Raw genomic sequence first — 22161 nt, 5'->3', positions numbered from 1 at the left:
CAATAGATGTTGAAAAAATCTGAGAAAAGATGGTTTTTTTGTCTGAAGGAAGAATTAATGACTACTGTTATATTATTAATATTTGTTATGGTTTCATTCGACTTCTTTTAGTTTTTGTAAATAAACATTAGGAATTGGAAATCATTAAATGTATAGAAACTGTTAAATTTCATTAATTTTAAAATCACCCCAAATATAAGTCAATTGAAATTCTCCCACAAATCCCATTTTCAAACATCATCAAATCCCTTCCCTTTCATAATCAATCCAAAAACTATTAGAGGCACCGGCAGGGGAATATTCGAAAAAGAAGCATTTTTATCATCTTCAAAGTGTCAGATTGACAAAACTCCCTCTGATTAGTGTCAGATTAATGGGTCAACACGTCTGCAACACCGAGATTACCCATCTGTATAAAAATCTGACACGCTCGAGTATGTACAAGTAACGATTTTTTTTACATTTTCAAAGGACCGCTGTGACTTTGCGTCACGTCTAAATTGTCAGTCCCTTGAAAAGTAGCTTCCTTTGGGTCCAATTAGCATATACTCCAAAAATTTGACGCGCTGGAATTTTTTTTTTTTACCATTTTCAACTCTTCCGTACGGCCAGTCTCACTGCGCAAACTGTCAGATAAGCATGAATTCATTATAAGAGACACGTAGGGCATATACAGTATCTTCGACGTTTGGGATATATTACAAAGAATTGAATAGAGAAAAATTATTTCTTGAAGTCACATATTTCATTCTTGATCTTGACTCATCATATATGTTTACCAATTTACCTCCAACGACGGTAAGATTGCACACTCTCATTCTTTTACAATGACCACAGTTTACATAAAAAATAGCATCATTTAAATTGTGAAATTGTAATTTCAGCTGGCCTGATGATGGCTTAATCATAGCCGAAATCGATCGCCAAAGATTTATACAATAATTACAGTGTGTTTTTATCTACATTCACCAATAATATACAGTATCTTAATCTGACACGCTCGAGTATGTACTCCTGACGTTTTTTTTTTACATCTTTGAGACCCTGCAGACGCTTTCCCACCGCTGAAAGTGTATACATCATAGAATCTTTTTTTCTTTCTACCATCTAGTCTTCAAAATCCACTAGGTCTCCAGTAAATCTCGTGAGGCTCGAGTAAATCCCGATTTAGCATCGTCGGCTCCCCAGCTACAATTTCATTTATTAAGGGCAAGTAGTACATACGATTCGGGATCAAGACGATCGACATTGAATGCTCTTCCGTTGCTACACCCAAAATACGGAAATGTGCCATCTTTGAGCAATAACTTGAATTACGAACAGCTACAGTTGAAAAATAGAAATTAGCACGCGAGAGATAATATTAGGAATATTGAATCATTTTCAGTTATTGCTGAATTTCAGCATGATTTTGGTATGAAAATTTTTGCAAAACATATGTTACGGGCAATGTGATTATTTAGGTCAGTATTCATAATGCTTGGTTATTATGAAAAATGACCATTAAAATCGGGCAATTTGATAAATTTGAATTACTTTACGATAATTTCTCACATCGCCCGGTCATTATAAATACCGCTATTATTTCTTTGGGCACTTTAATTAATTGACAGCAATAGGACAACCTATGTGAAGAGAAAGAAAGCCGATATATTGAAAATTAGGAAGAATTCAGCAAACAATCTAAAACAAGCTGAAAAAATGGTTCAAACTTCTAACCTAAAATACTCTGATGCTCAAAAAGGTGACACAGCTATAGTTCGAGCCCCAGATGCCGACAGAGGTCGCACCGATAGAAGAAATATTTTGGCGTTTGTTCTTGAAGTAACAGATGATGATCTGTATAAATTATGCACGAAACACGAAATTCTAAATCAACTTTATGCCAGGAACCAATTGACAATATATAATGAGAAGTTTATATATGGCGAAGATATTCCACAGATAGAGATTTAACTAAGAGAATGTGCAAGATTGTCATCCAAGACAGGCTATAGTCGATGTGGCTGTTAAGGTAGCTGTAAATCCGACGAGCGCAAGTCTCGTAAAGAAAAAAAGCTATGTAAATCGAAATGTCACCAAAGTGGAAGCTGCTCTCATGAATAGACCCCGTATTAGTCTGTATTGGTACGTATTGACATTTTGTGTGAAAATAAATGTGTAAGTACGTACATATCTAATACATTTTTTTTATTTGAACTTAAGTTTTGTTTGTACTTATTTCATCGCCACCGGTTTGTTTGTCAGCATGTGAAATTTTATTTGTTATGTTTTGTTTGTTAGGTATGTAAAAATTTGTTATTTTTTATAAGAAATATGAATAATATATAATTTTCAAATTGCGCACCTGATTTTTAGCATTATACATAATGACCGGGCACTGTAATATTTGCAATACAATTTATCATTTTGTCATATCCTTCTGGGCACTTTTTAAATTGCCCGGGCATTATAAACAATGCCCAATTATTTACATTGCCCGTAACATATACACAATTGACTCGCCTATGTTACCCTGACGCTATTTTCACCGAAATATATTGAAAAACCGTCGAAAAATGATTGTGAAAACAAGTTTTATAGACACTGATGTTCAACTTCTTTTTTCTCATAACAAACTAGCTGCAAAAAAGGGACGGCGTGACATCAAGACGTTTTTTTAATTTAAAAAAAATCAAGGATTCACGTACAGAATTGAAAGCGTAAATTAAGAACTAGTGAATGCCGTTTTCGAATGGAGATTCTTGAGGTATTACTTTCCCTTAATTATCATACGTTATTTGACAGTAAAATAGTGGGGCCACAGATTACCAGAACAGTGGCAGCCAGCAGTAGCTCAAAGAGTGGATGTTGTAATTTCACGTACATCAAAGCACGTCGCCCACAGATGTTCCTCTACCTGACTTAGCGAGTGGGTGCTGACTTATGTACATCTTCGAAATTCAATTATATTTCATTAGGAATCATACTAAAGTCTTGCCAATCTTATAGTCGCCAACTCTTGAAGTATAAGGAGTTGCCATTAGCATTAAAATCTCTCGAAAAATGCTCCGGAAGTCTGAGCACTCAACACTTTTCACAGGTTTTTTCATTGGGAAATGCGCAAACAATTAGGGTAGATGGGTAACACCCTGTTATGTAAGGTTGCCCATTTTTTCGATTAATCCTAACCTTTTTTGTTTAAGGGAACGAAAGACCCAAAAAATATAGGCCATTCAAAAGCACCTCATCAGTTTCTCCCATCTACCCTTACTGTATGTGCATTTTCCCAAGCGAATCATCTTGTATAAACAAGAGACACTCAACTTTTTATGAAATATTAGGACGAGGCAGCGAACATTAGCTATCGTTAGCAGGAAAATATATTTCGTTATAGAACTGAGATAAAGGAATTCATTTGAAAACAGGTTGCCAGTCGGAGTAGTCGGACCATCAGCCCTGATGGTCCGGTTCAAAATGTCAATGAGTTTCAAAAAGTGTCACTTTATATGTCAAAATTAGAAAAACATTCTTGTTGTTATTATGGCTACTATGCATTTGGGAGCATTGTTTTATCAAGTAGGCATTGGAGAGAAAAAAACAAATCTAAACTAGCTGTCATCGCTATGAATTATTATTGTCTTTCAGATACAACAATCCCGAAGAACTTCGTGTATCCACAGAGACAGCTTTCCAGGATTTACAAAACCGCCCTTTTTTAATATTAAATGCACTCAGCCTTATTGAAAAGGTTCGTCGATTAAGTATTTGGGAAAATGGACAGCCATTTGAACAGTTTAATTAGTGAGATATTATGAAAATTTGTATCAATGATAAATATTTTATTGGGTATTTCTTCTGTATCTAATTTGTATTATGATTTTAACCAGGTAGGTACCTACGTTTTGTTTTTCGTGTAAGTGATGAGTGTATTATTTTTGCTCGCTTACTATCCTATAACTTAAAATCACAAATGAAAATTATCCAAAATATTCATCTTTTATATAGGACATACAGTCCCTGGCCATATTATTAGACGCATTGATTCGATGCAAAATCTCAATATTGAATTATTAAATTGAATGTATATGTTACATATACTTCATCTGTAAATGGTTTTCTCATAAAATATATCATATTCAATAAAAAATATTGATTTATTGATGATTAAACATGGAATTCTAATATTTTGCTGAGCCACCCTGTGTAGCTATGAGAGCTTCATACTATCAATGCAGAATTGTTCGGTTTGCTGCATTCGAGGATGATGATTTCATATGTGGATTATCGAAATAACGTCCGAACCTGCAGAATGCAAGACGTCCACTGGAAGACATAGTACTGATTCATACTTGAGGACCCTAATATCAAAGGCGGCAATCTCCACCGTGTTCCTATTTGAGTAAAGCGCAAAAAACGGCTACGTCCATATTGTTTTATATTTAACTGCGTGCGTAGTTTCTAACGGAATAGAATACTAAACTCCATTGAATAATGAAGTTATTATGCCTAATTTCTTTTTCGTTTTCGAAAAAATGAGATAAAATGAATGGAGAATGCCGTGTTTGATACTGAATATTAGATTTTGCCGGATTTGATACCAAAGTTTCTACTGAAATGAGTTGGCATCTGAATATCAAGTGTTTTGAAGAAGATTCACGAATAGAATGATATTAATATTGAAATAATTCCCAGAAAACATGTAATCAAAAATATTTTTATAACATAATCATCATAATCATAAAGAGAGTATATCTTCGATAAATTCCCAGGTTTCTCCTTCTGCTGCTGATTCTTCCATGTCTGGCAATGCATTTTCTTTCTTCTGTCCTGCTTGCCCTGACTCGAAAGTTCCATTAGATTTTTGCATAAAACTCTAGTTCTTCAATTGATCTCCAGGTAGCCCCAAAGTGTTTTGCGAGAAGTTTGTAACATCTTTAAGCTTCAACATATTGACTTGTTTCAGACCACTTTTCATGATGACTGGTTCAATCATGTGAAGGGTTTTTCCCTTTCTTAGTACACTTTTAAAGATTTGCAAAAACTAACTGAATTGACGCTCGGAATTCAGATGAATTACAAATGTCCCGACATACATGTGCTGATTGGCCAGAACGGACAATGCCGGCTTTGATTCTAAGCGGGTCTTGGAGATTGCCGGGTTTGATTCTCAGACGAAGTTTCAAAGTGGTTTTTTAATGGGATATAGCCTTTCTTGACACACGCGAGCCATATGTTCAGATGCAGCGCGAAAAATTGAGAAATATTATGTATTTAACTCAATTTCGACCAAAAGTGGAGATTGCCAACTTTGATACCAGAGTCCTCACTTAAGTACTGATATTACATCATCAGAAATAAATGCCAAATAGAACAATTTAATGAGAGTCATAGATAAAAATGACATTCTGTGGAAATGAAATTCGAATATTCTGCTTTTTCCTCGGTCAATACCAGCAAATATAAAAAAAAACCTCAGTGCGTCTAATAAACTGGCCAGGGACTGTACATGGCTCACTAACAAAAATCATCATTATGTGATGTTTTAGTGTTTTTTAGCATTTTTGAACATTCTCCCTATATAATATTATACATTATTTTGAAGGGGAAAAATAACGAATTCAACGAAGTAATAGAATACAGGGTGTTCCATTGAAAAAGATATAGGTTTGCGTCGTATCTTCAAAATCATACCTCGAAAAAAAAAATTTTGTACGCCCCTGGATTCTGTATCAGGCGTAGTTTTTAGCTCAGCAATATTTCTAATAACTTCGGAGATAAAGGAAGGGTCCGAAAAGTATCAATTTCCAAAATCGCCATGTATCTTATAAACGGAAACAGTTATGCAAAATCTGACTAGACCAACTTGAGTTTCACAAAGAAGTAGGGCAGGAACGTAAAAATCGCAAGGCTCTATCCTTGCGAGAAAACTGGCTGTCTCACCCAAAATGGGATGCACTCTACATAACAAAACACACGCTGTAGCATATAAACCACCACATTTTGTTGATCCTCCATATTCAATTATTGAAGAAAAGCGAAGCACTGAGAACTTGTTCATGCACACTGTGTGTCGCATACAAAAGTTACGTACACGATTTTGGTGGAATCGTACTTACCTTTGATGATACTTTCGGTGGCGCTTATGACCACAAGATTCGTGAGCTCAATATAGGGATGAAACCCGATGAATAATAATTTTTCATTTGGTTGTTTTCCGGTAAAAACTCGACGTTGAAAACCCGTGGTGTGAAGGAGCCTTGAAGGCTAATCACATAAGCCTTGTTCAGACTAGGCCAGTTAGGTCGAGTAATTTAGGAGCTAAAATAGTCGCTACTCTCCAAAAATCTGTCGTAATGGTCGAGTTGAGAGTAGAGTTCATAAGTGAGACGTATTCTGAAAAATGACCAACTTGCAGTTGCAATGAAGTTCAGTAAACTAGTTGAGCTCATTGTGGCTGCTATTTCAGAAGAAGTAATCTTCGAAAATTCTTCGTTGCTGAAGGAGGTCAAAATTTCGGTGGGATACCCTTCTTGTATTATTACATTGAAAGTTGAACCAAGAATATTCTTTATTGAGTAGATTTATGCCGTTGTATGCCGCGCAGCCTTGCCGATCGACGCTCAGCGGCATAATACATGTAGCTTAATACAGGAATGGTAAAGGGTAAACAAGGGATAGGAAATCTCCCATGAGAGGAAGAGAGAGGAAAGTTGAAGGCAAATCACATCACTTAAACAAAAAAAGAATTCTGAAACAATTTCCTCCTGTTAAAAATTCAGCCCCCTCCGATGTGAGATGATCCCGTTTCCGCTGAAGCCATTTTATTAATTCTCTTTGTTAACTCTGTTGAAGTAACTTCTCATTGTTCTCATTTAGCTTATTGTAGCACCTCTTTGACTGTTCACCTCATCAAAGTAATATTCCTTCAAGTCTTCTCAGTCAATTCTGGTGCTAATTTGTTGAACTCAAAAGGTAATGTACTCACAGTCTTCTCAAAATTACTAATTTAACCATTTTCATGTCAAATCGAGCCAAATCATTCGTTTGTCTGCTCAGAACTATAGATTTTATTATATTTTCACAATTTACTCCCATGGAAATGGGTGTGTAGCACCAGAATTGAATATTCTGCTATGTCTTTCATTAATAATGTAAACTCATTTATTGTTTTTTCATGATGATATCTTTTATTTAAATCAGGTCATTTCATTTCTCAGTCAACTTTGCTCAATTACATATGACTAATTACTGTTGCCGAGTTTCAGATTAATGAATCCTCATGTTCTCCAGGGTAGACCCTTGATTTAGTAGTTTTCCTTCAGAAGACGATGTGAACTTCTAAAATATGGTTCAACGGTCAGTGGTAAGCCATGATACTAGTTGACAGTCTCTTGTCCTGTTTCCACCCTGGAAGGTCTGCTCTGGTAATCGTGTACACTCTCAATTGGTATGATCTACTAACTATACATTCTACTCTTATTTATATATTCTCATATTCATTCATCGTGCTTGATGTACACGTTAGTTCTCAAGCCTTCTGCGCTTCTAAAAACCAACGATTAGTGGTACTCTCATTTTGTACCTCTCATAATTATCAATTGCATCTTCTATTTTTCTGATGGACGTCCGTATCTGTGAATGTTGTATTCATTAATGAATTTTCGCACTCTGAAAGACTAACGTTATTTATATTAATTATAATATTCTTCGATATACACATTAGTTCTCAAACCTTCTGCTATTCTCGAAACCAACGATTAGTGGTTTCCCTCAGTAGTACTCTCGTTTTGTAGATCTCATAATGTATCAACTGTGTGTTCTATTTTTCTGATGGACGTTCCAATCGTGCTCACTTCTAAGCAGTCCGTATCTTTAAATGCTTTATTCATTGATGAATTTTTACACCCTTCAAGACCAACGTTACTCATATTAACTATAATAATAGGAATGATCACGCCTAAACGGACGGGCAATGAATATAATAATAAGGATAAATTGAGATGCATACCACCCGCTGATATGAATATCAAGAAGTGTTACGATCTGAATTGGCAAATTGGCTAGTTCAATTCAGATCGTAACAATTGTTGATATTCATATCAGCGGGTGGTATGCATCTGATTTTATCCTTATTATTAACTACAATATTCTTGCTTTTCTCGGATTAATTTTAATATTCTTGCTCTTGAGAGATGATAACAACGACCAGGGAAAAGGGGACACACAAAGGTTTAATGGAATAAGCGATTGAAGTATATATAGGAATAAAGCGGGTATCCAGGTGAGAATAGACCCAGGGTGTCGAAATCGACTTAATGGGGCATCGATGCAGAGGAATGTTGGCTGTCAAAATTTAAGTTAAGGGACCTGGTGTATTTCGAACAGGTATCAGAAAAATGGACTAAAAACTGGATAGGGCCGTACAGGATAATTGAAGTCTTTGATTCGGTAACCTGTAGGATACGGAAATATGGAGGATGGGAGGAGCGAATTGTCGATGTAAATAGGCTGAAACCTTATGTCGCTAAGGTTCGGAAAAAGTGCTCCGAAGAAGATCTGCCAGGAAGTGAGGAAAGAATGAGGAACTTCAGTGAGTCAGATTCGGAAATGGAGAGACCTACGAAGCCTCATCCGATGGTGGTACCACAGGGGTATCGGAAACCTACACATAATTCAAACACAGAATTATAGAGCAGTGATAAAGACAAAAGGGAACCAAAAAGGATTGTAAAGAGGTCTCCCCGGATAAGGCGTCTCACTGATATGTGGAGTAACCAAATTGGATAGGAATCAGGGTACAGGTTCGGGTAGCGAGGGGGAGAGTCTTGGTGATGAGCCTCCCAGGAGAATTGAATCGACTCCTGCCCTTTTCGTAGATTTCAGGGGCTCAGTGACCCAATGAGCCACCGCCTGACGAGGGTCCCCGTTCTGGGTTACGAACAACATTTATTCTGTCTTTGTCTTTTTCTGTTGAGTCCATTAACTAGGACAGTATTTTAAAATTCATCTCCGAATGAGTTTCTTGAAGATTTGATTTTTTTTCTCGCTCCCTTTCCCTCACAGAACTGCACTACCTATGTGGTGATGGACATCTGCTAAGCTTTCTTTACAGATAGTATTTAATCCACTATATAAAGAATGTGCGTAAGGCCTTCTGGCTTCAATCCAACTTTTATTTCAACTTGTTTCATACCTTTCGCTCGGAATTATTTCTCCATTATAACCTGAGAAGGAATTCCTTTGTCAACACAACATCTGATGCCCTGATACCCTTCAAGAAGGGGGAGATTCTTGGTGATGAGGCTTCCAGGGAATTGAATCGACTCCTGCCCTTTTCGTAGATTTCAGGGGCTCAGTGACCCAATGAGCCACCGCCTGACGAGGGTCCCCGTTCTGGGTCACGAACAACATTTATTTTATTTTTGTCTTTTTCAGTTGAGTCCATTAACTAGGACGGTATTTTGAAATCCATCTCCGAATGAGTTTCTTGAAGATTTGATTTCTTTTCTCTCTCTCTTTCCCTCACAGAACTGCACTATCTATGTGGTTGCGGACATCTGCTAAGCATTCTTTACAGATAGTTTTTAATCCACTATATGAAGAATTTGGGTGCGGCCTTCTGGCTTCAATCCAACTTTTATTTCAACTTGTGGCATACCTTTCGCTCGGAATTATCTCTCTATTATAACCTGAGAAGGAATTCCTTTGTCAACACAACATCCTTTCTGGATGCCCTGATACCCTTCGGGGAGGTGAAGAGTCTTGGTGATGAGCCTTCCATGAGATTTGAATCGACTCCGTCCCTTTTCGTAGATTCCAGGGGCTCAGTGACCCAATGAGCCACCGCCTGACTAGGGTTCCCGTTCTCGATTACGAACAAAATTTATTTTGTCTTTGTCTTTTTCTGTTGAGTCCATTAACTAGGACAGTATTTTGAAACCCATCTCCGAATGAGTTTCCTGAAGATTTGATTTTTTTTCTCTCTCCCTTTCCCTCACAGAACTGCACTACCTATGTGGTGACGGACATTTGCTAAGCTTTCTTTACAGATAGTGTTTAATCCAGTATATAAAGAATGTGGGTGAGGCCTTCTGGCTTCAATCCAAATTTTATTTCAACTTGTGGCATACTTTTCGCTCGGAATTATTTCTCCATTATAACCTGAGAAGGAATTCCTTTGTCAACACAACATCCTTTCTGGATGCCCTGAATCCCTTCGGGGAGGTGAAGAGTCTTGGTGATGAGGCTTCCAGGGAATTGAATCGACTCCTGCCCTTTTCGTAGATTTCAGGGGCTCAGTGACCCAATGAGCCACCGCCTGACGAGGGTCCCCGTTCTGGGTCACGAACAACATTTATTTTATTTTTGTCTTTTTCAGTTGAGTCCATTAACTAGGACGGTATTTTGAAATCCATCTCCGAATGAGTTTCCTGAAGATTTGATTTTTTTTCTCTCTCACTTTGACTCACAGAACTGCACTACGTATGTGGTGACAGACATTTGCTAAGCTTTCTTTACAGATAGTATTTAATCCACTATATAAAGAATGTGGGTGAGGCCTTCTGGCTTCAATCCAACTTTTATTTCAACTTGTTTCATACCTTTCGCTCGGAATTATTTTTCCATTATAACCTGAGAAGGAATTCCTTTGTCAACACAACATCTTTTCTGGATGCCCCGATACCCTTCGGGGAGGGGGAGAGTCTAGGTTATGAGGCTTCCGGGAGAATTGAATCGACTCCTGCCTTTTTCGTAGATTCCAGGGGATCAGTGACCCAATGAGCCACCGCCTGACGAGGGTCCCCGTTCTGGGTCACGAAAAACATTTATTTTATCTTTCTCTTTTTCTGTTGAGTCCATCAACTAGGACAGTATTTTAAAATCCATATCCGAATGAATTTCTTGAAGATTTGATTTTTTTTCACTCTTCCTGTCCCTCACAGAAATGCTCTACCTATGTGGTGACGGACATCTGCTAAGCTTTCTTTACAGATAGTATTTAATCCACTATATAAAGAATGTGCGTAAGGCCTTCTGGCTTCAATCCAACTTTTATTTCAACTTGTTTCATACCTTTCGCTCGGAATTATTTCTCCATTATAACCTGAGAAGGAATTCCTTTGTCAACACAACATCTGATGCCCTGATACCCTTCGAGAAGGGGGAGATTCTTGGTGATGAGGCTTCCAGGGAATTGAATCGACTCCTGCCCTTTTCGTAGATTTCAGGGGCTCAGTGTCAAAATGAGCCACCGCCTGACGAGGGTCCCCGTTCTGGGTCACGAACAACATTTATTTTATTTTTGTCTTTTTCAGTTGAGTCCATTAACTAGGACGGTATTTTGAAATCCATCTCCGAATGAGTTTCTTGAAGATTTGATTTCTTTTCTCTCTCTCTTTCCCTCACAGAACTGCACTATCTATGTGGTTGCGGACATCTGCTAAGCATTCTTTACAGATAGTTTTTAATCCACTATATGAAGAATTTGGGTGCGGCCTTCTGGCTTCAATCCAACTTTTATTTCAACTTGTGGCATACCTTTCGCTCGGAATTATCTCTCTAGTATAACCTGAGAAGGAATTCCTTTGTCAACACAACATCCTTTCTGGATGCCCTGATACCCTTCGGGGAGGTGAAGAGTCTTGGTGATGAGCCTTCCATGAGATTTGAATCGACTCCGTCCCTTTTCGTAGATTCCAGGGGCTCAGTGACCCAATGAGCCACCGCCTGACTAGGGTTCCCGTTCTCGATTACGAACAAAATTTATTTTATTTTTGTCTTTTTCAGTTGAGTCCATTAACTAGGACGGTATTTTGAAATCCATCTCCGAATGAGTTTCTTGAAGATTTGATTTCTTTTCTCTCTCTCTTTCCCTCACAGAACTGCACTATCTATGTGGTTGCGGACATCTGCTAAGCATTCTTTACAGATAGTTTTTAATCCACTATATGAAGAATTTGGGTGCGGCCTTCTGGCTTCAATCCAACTTTTATTTCAACTTGTGGCATACCTTTCGCTCGGAATTATTTCTCTATTATAACCTGACAAGGAATTCCTTTGTCAACACAACATCTTTTCTCGATGCCCTAATACCCTTCGAGAAGGGGGAGATTCTTGGTGATGAGCCTCCCAGGAAAATTGAATCAACTCCTGCCCTTTTCGTAGATTTCAGGGGCTCAGTGACCCAATGAGCCACCGCCTGATGAGGGTCCCCGTTCTGGGTCACGAACAACATTTATTTTATCTTTTTCTTTTTCTGTTGAGTCCATTAACTAGGACAGTATTTCAAAATCCATTTCCGAATGAGTTTCCTGAAGATTTTTTTTTTCACTCTCACTTTCCCTCACAGAACTGCACTACCTATGTGGTGACGGACATCTGCTAAGACTTCTTTACAGATAGTATAGTACTATATAAAGAATTTGGGTGAGGCCTTCTGGCTTCAATCCAACTTTTATTTCAACTTGTGGCATACCTTTCGCTCGGAATTATTTCTCTATTATAACCTGAGAAGGAATTCCTTTGTCAACACAACATCCTTTCTGGATGCCCTGATACCCTTCGGGGAGGTGAAGAGTCTTGGTGATGAGCCTTCCATGAGATTTGAATCGACTCCTTCTCTTTTCGTAGATTCCAGGGGCTCAGTGACCCAATGAGCCACCGCCTGACTAGGGTTCCCGTTCTCGATTACGAACAAAATTTATTTTGTCTTTGTCTTTTTCTGTTGAGTCCATTAACTAGGACAGTATTTTGAAACCCATCTCCGAATGAGTTTCCTGAAGATTTGATTTTTTTTCTCTCTCCCTTTCCCTCACAGAACTGCACTACCTATGTGGTTGCGGACATCTGCTAAGCATTCTTTACAGATAGTTTTTAATCCACTATATGAAGAATTTGGGTGCGGCCTTCTGGCTTCAATCCAACTTTTATTTCAACTTGTGGCATACCTTTCGCTCGGAATTATTTCTCTATTATAACCTGACAAGGAATTCCTTTGTCAACACAACATCCTTTCTGGATGCCCTGAATCCCTTCGGGGAGGTGAAGAGTCTTGGTGATGAGGCTTCCAGGGAATTAAATCGACTCCTGCCCTTTTCGTAGATTTCAGGGGCTCAGTGACCCAATGAGCCACCGCCTGACGAGGGTCCCCGTTCTGGGTCACGAACAACATTTATTTTATTTTTGTCTTTTTCAGTTGAGTCCATTAACTAGGACGGTATTTTGAAATCCATCTCCGAATGAGTTTCTTGAAGATTTGATTTCTTTTCTCTCTCTCTTTCCCTCACAGAACTGCACTATCTATGTGGTTGCGGACATCTGCTAAGCATTCTTTACAGATAGTTTTTAATCCACTATATGAAGAATTTGGGTGCGGCCTTCTGGCTTCAATCCAACTTTTATTTCAACTTGTGGCATACCTTTCGCTCGGAATTATTTCTCTATTATAACCTGACAAGGAATTCCTTTGTCAACACAACATCTTTTCTCGATGCCCTAATACCCTTCGGGGAGGGGAAAAGTCTTGGTGATGAGCCTCCCAGGAAAATTGAATCAACTCCTTCCCTTTTCGTAGATTTCAGGGGCTCAGTGACCCAATGAGCCACCGCCTGATGAGGGTCCCCGTTCTGGGTCACGAACAACATTTATTTTATCTTTTTCTTTTTCTGTTGAGTCCATTAACTAGGACAGTATTTCAAAATCCATTTCCGAATGAGTTTCCTGAAGATTTTTTTTTCACTCTCACTTTCCCTCACAGAACTGCACTACCTATGTGGTGACGGACATCTGCTAAGCCTTCTTTACAGATAGTATAGTACTATATAAAGAATTTGGGTGAGGCCTTCTGGCTTCAATCCAACTTTTATTTCAACTTGTGGCATACCTTTCGCTCGGACTTATTTCTCCATTATAACCTGAGAAGGAATTCCTTTGTCAACACAACATCTTTTCTGGATGCCCTGATAACCTTCGGGGAGGGTAAAAGTCTTGGTGATGAGCCTCTCGAGAGATTTGAATCGACTCCTAACCTTTTCGTAGATTCCAGGGGCTCAGTGACCCAATGAACCACCGCCTGACAAGGGTCCCCGTTCTGGGTTACGAACAACATTTATTCTGTCTTTGTCTTTTTCTGTTGAGTCCATTAACTAGGACAGTATTTTAAAATTCATCTCCGAATGAGTTTCTTGAAGATTTGATTTTTTTTCTCGCTCCCTTTCCCTCACAGAACTGCACTACCTATGTGGTGATGGACATCTGCTAAGCTTTCTTTACAGATAGTATTTAATCCACTATATAAAAAATTTGGGTGAGGCCTTCTGGCTTCAATCCAACTTCTATTTCAACTTTTGGCACACCTTTCGCTTGGAATTGTTTCTCCATTATAACCTGAGAAGGAATTCCTTTGTCAACACAACATCTTTTCTGGATGCCCTGATACCCTTCGGGGAAGGGGAAAGAATTTGGGTGCGGCTTTCTGGCTTCAATCCAACTTTTATTTCAACTTGTGGCATACCTTTGGCTCGGAATTGATTCTCAAGTATAGCCAGAGAAAGAATTCCTTTGTGAACACAACATCTTTTCTGGATGCCCTGATACCCTTCGGCATTTCTGTTTGGCAAGATGGCGATGATTAGTGTCATAACTTCTTCCTGAATTGTGTGGGCATTTTCTTTTTTCATAATGCTCTGGAATTTTATTTTGTGTTCCTAGGTTTTCATATTACTTGTGATATTCTTCCCCGCATGATTATTTTGAATGATAGTAATGATGAGAGGGTCGAATAGAGAAAAAATGGGAGTAAGATTGTAATACCCTCATGTCTATTGTTATTTCTTTCATTTATAGTTTGATGTTAAACTGTTAGTGGAACACGAAATCCTTCATTCTATCTTGAAGGGTTCAAGAGGATTCCAGTCAACCCGCAGTATGCAGAAGGGATTAACCCTAGCTGGTGGAATAACCTTCTTATTGACTGTAGCGAGTGCTGACGCGTTGATAGCATACGATTGTGGGAACAAAGACAGCGAAATAACCGCGGTTTCTATACGTGATGTCGCGGAGTGTCCTAGCCTAGAGACCACTATAAAAGAGAATCGATCAAGGTGAAGGTGTTGCAAAAGGACGAAATAAAACTGAGACACGTGTGGACATGTTGCGTCGAAATAAACCGAATTATCATGCATTGTGAAATGCATAGTCGCATATACTAAAAAGTTAGACCAATAACATACGGACACCATACATAGACGATGTCTGGTGCAACTAAGAAATCGACTACTTTGGTACCCAATACCTTGAGCAAATTGGTAAAAGATAACGGAGGATATGTGGGACGTGTACTGGGAGAAGTATATAATGCGATGTGTACCCCTCATAGTGAAGGTACGGCTAACTGAGAAATGTTACAATGAACTACCCATTTCAGTCAACAACAAATCGAAATGTATGGCTCCAGTTACTAGAGTTATTCAGAACTATGCAGAAGAGGTAGACTGTAACGATCTTATGCCCCCACTTTATAAAGTAGAGGAACAATGGATGGAATTAAGTCCGTACCCCTTCCTAAAGAAAGCACCCAAAGAGCTTAAACCTGATTCCAACTCAATATTAGAATTCGCACCCATTCAGCCTATTGGCACATTGGGAATATATACACAAGAAGAGATCGACAAAGCTCAACGCATTTTGAATTTCGGGATAGAAAGAAAAGCTGTGGAAAATATCATCGTTAGAAGAGTATCAGGGTTGGACACATCGGATCAAGGATTTTCGACCATAAACATATTCAACACAGAAGAAATGAAAGAGCTGGCACATAACACGATCCGCCAAATATGGGGATGGTCCACGGACATCGGACTTTTCATGAGCGGACTTGGAATTTCATGCAATTTTCAGAATAATAAAGTACAGCATAGGAGTTATATTAAATGGACTACATCTATATGAAGTCTTCGACTGTGGACTGACCCTTTTGGCCAGCCTGTGGAATACCTTAACTATGTGGCTAATGAACCAACACAGGACCAAGCAAGAGAAGATGAGAAGAAATAACGAAACAACAACAGACACACCAGTGCCAGAGGAGACAAGACCGTATATGTTATATCCCTCTTTGACCGCGAATGCACCCCACTGGACAGTGCAGAGAGGTGCGGGAGGTGTGGTAGATCGGGATTATGTGCCGTAGAATATGAGGACAACTCGCGCGATACCAATTTACCAATGGACATTCGAAAGTTAACGTAAATATTGATATTGAACACCAAGTGCGTTACGCTGAAAATGATAGACTAGGTCGTCGCATCACCTTGAAGGTTATTCCCGAGGCGAAGGTCAGTTCCCGAAGAGTAAATAAAGAACATTATTGTGACCGCGAAAGTGAATTTGAAATCCGACAAGTGAACCTAAAAGACTCCATGCTGAAGAAGTGAAGTGACAGACGAAATTTAATTCTTCAAGAACTTGATCAATGAACATTGAATTTTGCTGTTTTGAATTTCCATGTTCTTAAATCTCAATGATACTGATGTTTGATTGACTTTGTTTAAGTTAGGTAGATAGGGTATTTCGATAGTTGTAAAGGAAATTTTATTTTTCTACAAGCGTGCGCGTTCAACCTTTTTCCCGCACGCATTTCAAGTTGCAAAGAGTCACTTTTCCAAAACGTGCGGGAAAAACGCCTGCTATTTCTTTCCCGCACGCATTTGCGTGCGGGAATGGATTAGCAGGGGCTTTTCCCGCACGCAAATCTTATAGAATAAATTAAATTCTATCATGTCTCTATGTACCGAACGTCAACGATGAGTAACCCATGGTAACGACATGCAGAATTACGTCTGTCATTTTATATGAATTAATCAAATGAGATATGATCTGTATCGTGCAATTGATATATTTATATATTTCAAGCGCTTGTAGAAAAAATATTGTTCCTAACTCTTGCGGAAAGTGTCTTGCCCGCACTCAACTGCTTACCCGAACTCTGCTTCGCATCGTTCGGGTAACGGCAGTTTCGTGCGGGCAAGTATCACTTTCCGCACTTGATAGTAAAATAACTATACTGTTATTTTTAAGAGGGATAGGTACTATAGATACAAATAATGCTGTTTCAGTTTTTTTTTGCTTGAGAATCATACTTTAATGCTTGGCACATTTAGTATAGGATGTTGGTCGTTGGAGCTTTTTGGTTGGGAGACGATGGACTAGTGGACCAGTGAAAGTCATGATAGGAATAGAAGGAAAAGTTATGGCATATTTAGTTGGGGAGCCGAAGAGGGAAATTCGGGATTTACTCGAGCGTGTCAGATTAATATGAGGGGACATACCTTGGACCCTGTAGAGTACCTCTACCAAAAATTAGACCTGTATATAGGGGGAATAGTCTACGACAGCCTGTCAGAATAGTAAAAATAAAACGATCATTGTACATACTCGAGCGTGTCAGATTAAGATATATGTGGTTAATTACATGTTCAAAAGTATATATTCTCTTAATCTGACAATTTAAGCGTGTCGAAAATGTGTGGGACGGCGGCAAAGTTGCAAAAAAAAACGTCACGTGTACATTCTCGAGCGCGGTGGCGTTTTTTCTCATTTTGAAGCTAATGATTCAAGAATAACAGAAAAAATATAATCTGACAGTTTTAGTAAGCCGAAACAATAAAAATTGGCCATAAAGGTCACAAAAATCAGTTTTATCGAATTGTCTCCTCCCCTGGGCTTCATGCCATGGGCATATTTTTCGTATTCATTATAAAAGTTGTGAAGCATAACATTTTCTAAAAATTTTGTCCCAAGCACTTTTTTCTACGTTCAAACGTTTTTGAGATATATGACGATTAATGCGAGGTGTTTAGCGATACATGCTGAAGCGAAAATTCACTGGTTGGAAAATAGTTATTCTAAGGTTCTGTCACAAACAACACTAAACTTTTCGTGACTAATTTCGAAATTATCCTCATAGAAATACCTTGTCATCTTGACCATTGGATGAATGTAGATTAGACTGGGATTCTACATTGACCTTGCCCTTTCGCATGTGTGGCTAAGCTCCTCGCCCTTATCGGCCTCTAGCGCGAGAACGGTTAAGAGTATGTTATATAAAATTACTTCAGACAAAAGTTGTGTAGAATTTTATTATCTACAACTTTCATAATGAATACAAAAACGATTAGAGGTACAGGCAGGAAAATATTCGAAAAAAAAGAATTTTTATCATCTCCAAAGTGTCAGATCAAGAAAACCCCCCTGATTAGTGTCAGATTAATGGGTCAACACGTTTACAACACCGAGATTAACCATCTGTATGAAAATCTGACAAGCTCGAGTATACTGCATTCAAATTTATTTTAGCAGTCGGTAGGCCATGAATTAATTTTCTCAAGTTTTTGTAACTAGAACGGAGTAAGGTTGGCACTCATGAAATGTCATCAATATCATAACGCCGTTGCCACAACTAATATCAACAAATACAGAAACCAAGTGAACAACTGAACTCTGAACAAATATTTTGTTTCTTTAAACAAAATATTTGTTCAGAGTTTCAGAGTTGTTTCAGATATTCTAAAGTCGACAAAATGCCGAAAATAGTGGAAAAGCCGCAAAGAAAGAGTATCAGGAAATGTTATGCAGAATTGAGGGCAGCTCATCTGCGAAGTAATCCTGATACTCTTTCATCTACCATTTTCCAGATGGTATCAAACATTTTCGATGTAAGTAAATTTTTAATACCTATGTTTCATATCAATCTGAACTACTTTTATTTTAGCTGAACGTTTCCACAATCCGAAACATTGTTAATGAAGAGGACGACAAAGAATTTCCTCCTATTGGGAGACCCAAAAAGGTGGAAGAAATTGAGAAGTTTATTTTTAGAAAAGACCTGCAACGGCGAATTTGGGATTATAATTTGAAAAATGAATACTTTAGTGTTGACACTCTACTTAATTATGCAAAAAATGATTTGGAATATACCGGGGGACGGACATCACTTTACAAAATTTTAAAATCGATGGGTTACAAATACAAAAGGGTGGATGAACGCAAAATTTTATGTGAACAAAAGCATGTCGTTGCAGCCAAAATTACTTTCCTGCGAAAATTTCTTCAATATAAATCTTCAGATGAAGATATCAGATTCGTGTTCCTCGACGAAACTTGGATTTACCAAAATGGTTCTTCTGTTCGTCGATGGACACACGAATCTGATATAAAGAGCAACCCATCCAAAATTAAACATGAAGGAAAACGTTTTACGGTTTTACACGCAGGAAGTAATTGTGGATTTTTAGAGGGGTGTAGTTTAATTTTAAATTCGGCAAACAATGACAGAGACTATCACAATACAATGACCAGTGAATTATTTCATAATTGGATCATTAATCAACTGATTCCTGCATTAGCTAAGATTCCTGGAAAATGTGTGGTTGTAATGGACAATGCCCCTTATCATTCGGTGCAATTGGACAAGCCACCCACATTTTCCAGTAAGAAAAGTGAAATGCAGGATTGGTTGATTAAAAACAAAATTAATTTCAGTCAAAATTCAAATAAAAAACAACTTTGGCAATTAATACTACCCTTTCGAAATAGAAGTCAACGAAAATATTTAGTGGATGACCTTTTGAAAGAGCATGGGCATGATGTTCTTAGATTACCCCCATACCATTGTCAGTATAATCCTATTGAAATGGCCTGGGCGTTCTCTAAGAACTTCTACAACAAGAACATAAATTCTCTTCCCTATTCCAAAGATAGGGTTTTGAATTTATGGACTTTGGCTCTTTCAAAATGTACATCGGAAATGTGGAAAAATTTTTGTATGCATTGTGATAGGCTCATAACTGACGACTGGGCTAAATTTATGGGTAATCTCCCAATAGCAGATATTCCTCCATTCATTATTTCATTGGGAGAATCAGATTCTTCTGATGATGAGTCTGATTCAATCGATGACCTAATGAATGTGGAATAATAATGTAGAGGAAATTTTGAGGTTGTCCATTCTGCTACAAAAGATGAAATGTTTGAGGTATGTAAATATTTTAATTTGAATCTCTTTTTTAAAACTCCATAAAGTGAGGTGAATTTACACACTGTTCAATGAAAATTATTATTCTCAGGTACCTACACCCTCAGTATACATCTGAAGCAAGTTTTGAAAAGTAATTGATCTCTCTGAATATCCATCGGCCAGACTACTAGGCAGTTGTAAACGAGAAATCCAAAAATTTCAATAGGATCATCATTCATTGAGAATGTTGGAACTGAACGGAATGAAATAAAATCTCGCAGTAAGGCAGAGGGAATGGCATTTTTACACTATATACATTCAAGAATGTTGGAACTGAATGGAATGAAATAAAATCTCGCAGTAAGGCAGAGGGAATGGCATTTTAACACTATATACATTCAAGAATGTTGGAACTGAACGGAATGAAATAAAATCTCGCAGTAAGGCAGAGGGAATGGCATTTTAGTACTATATATATTCAAGAATATTTAATATTTTTGTATAAACAAAAAGATCTCTCTTCTCATCTTCTTAATCTCAAAAAGAATTATTGTACATACAAGCAAAATGTCATTCAATTTGCCCAAAAACAATCTATAAACTACTCGGAGGTAAACACAAGCTTGAAATTTCCAAACAAACTGCTATGTATTCATTTATATATATATAAGATGGTTTTCTGTTAGAGGGCTTGAGTGGCCCAGATAAGTTGGGTTCAGGGTGTCTAGATTATTAAGGTTCAAATAGTCATTATTCAATACTTTAACATCTCCATATGAAATTTCTTGCTCAGGTGTATCAGGCCATAATATTGTGTGATCATCTGCCAACCACTGTTGAGTTGCTCAATAAAAACAAATAAAAAAAGAAACAATCAAATGTATCTTGTATAAAAAAGTTACTAGAGTGTTAAGGATTTTCAATAAATGTCATCGTTAAATAAGTTCTAGAAGGTCAATTTTACATTTGACTTGTCCTATACATTGTGAATGTCTTAAGGGATCAATAAATATTTTGTGTGAAATTTTTCTGAAGTTCTTCTTGCCTTATAACTCCCTTTCACTATTTTGATATCCATTGATACAATATGATTTTTGTTGAAGAATTTAACATTCTTGTGAGTATCCATTAATTACTTTGAGAGATATACCCATTCAATACCACTGGATCAGATGCATTTCATCTTTGGTATAGGCTTGTTTTGCTTCGCTTTTACGATGATTCCAGAACGGTTCAAAACAGTCGCACATTCATTTATTCTGCGTGAACTCGCGCATTTTTGAATTCAACAAGTGATGTAATGTCTTCAACGTTTATCCAAAGAAACCAATATTTACTCTTCTCAACCAACTGCATATTATTAATTTTCTTCCATAGCGAAAATAAATACATTTAAAAACTGATCTCTTGTATTTTCCATGCAAATAACTAGATTTGGTGCATGCCTTCAACCAGTTTGTATAAACGTTCGTTATGTAAATTACCATATTTCCGAATTAATTCAGCATTTTAAGTAAATACGTAATTACTGAGACTTTTACGTAGAACGGACAACATAGCGTTGATTTAAAAGCCAAAAATGGTTTGACAAGCGTCATAACCCCACATTTTTCTACTATACAGAGTGAAATGTGTCAAATTTCCATGGCCAACCGACTGCTAAAATAAAGTTGAATGCAGTATATGTACGAGTAACGATTTTTTTTATATTTTCAAAGGACTGCTGTGACCTTGCGTCACGTCCAAATTGTCAGTCCCTTGAAAGGTAGCTTCCTTTGGGTCTAATTAACATATCTTCCAAAAATCTGACACGCTGGAACTTTTTTACCATTTTCAACTCTTCCATACGGCCAGTCTCACCGCGCAAACTGTCAGATAAGCATGAATTCATTATCAGAGACACGTAGGGCATATACAGTATCTTAATCTGACACGCTCGAGTATGTACACCTGACGATTTTTTTTTACATCTTTGAGACCCTGCAGACGCTTTTCCCACCGCTGAAAGTGCATACATCATAGAACCTTTTTTTCTTTCTACCATCTAATCTTCAAAATCCAGTACCTAGGTCTCCACAACGCTCGAGTAAATCCCGATTTAGCATCGTCGGCTCCCCAAATAATTGTAACAAATAGGAATATTGACGAGATATATGTGCTTCTAG

At 37.7% G+C, this 22161-nt stretch overlaps 1 protein-coding gene across 2 annotated transcripts; it reads left to right on the top strand.

The window, feature by feature from the left end:
* Positions 1–18340: 18340 nt before the first annotated feature.
* LOC123319394 lies at positions 18341–21020 on the top strand. Of its 2 annotated transcripts, none has more exons than XM_044906329.1 (3): positions 18341–18695; positions 18752–18806; positions 20919–21020. In XM_044906329.1, the coding sequence occupies exons 1-3, from the start codon at positions 18561–18563 to the stop codon at positions 20933–20935; spliced, it is 207 nt and encodes a 68-aa protein (XP_044762264.1). In that variant the 5' UTR covers positions 18341–18560; the 3' UTR covers positions 20936–21020. The 2 variants fall into 2 exon arrangements, 1 of the variants encoding a protein (XP_044762264.1); XR_006538468.1 differs by having other exon boundaries at positions 18352–18695; positions 18752–20014; positions 20106–21020.
* Positions 21021–22161: the final 1141 nt, after the last annotated feature.

The sequence above is a fragment of the Coccinella septempunctata genome, chromosome 8, assembly GCF_907165205.1.
Source record: "Coccinella septempunctata chromosome 8, icCocSept1.1, whole genome shotgun sequence".
Lineage (NCBI taxonomy): Eukaryota > Metazoa > Arthropoda > Insecta > Coleoptera > Coccinellidae > Coccinella > Coccinella septempunctata.
Note: the sequence above shows the minus strand (reverse complement) of the source record. Positions and strands in the feature narration are given on the sequence as shown.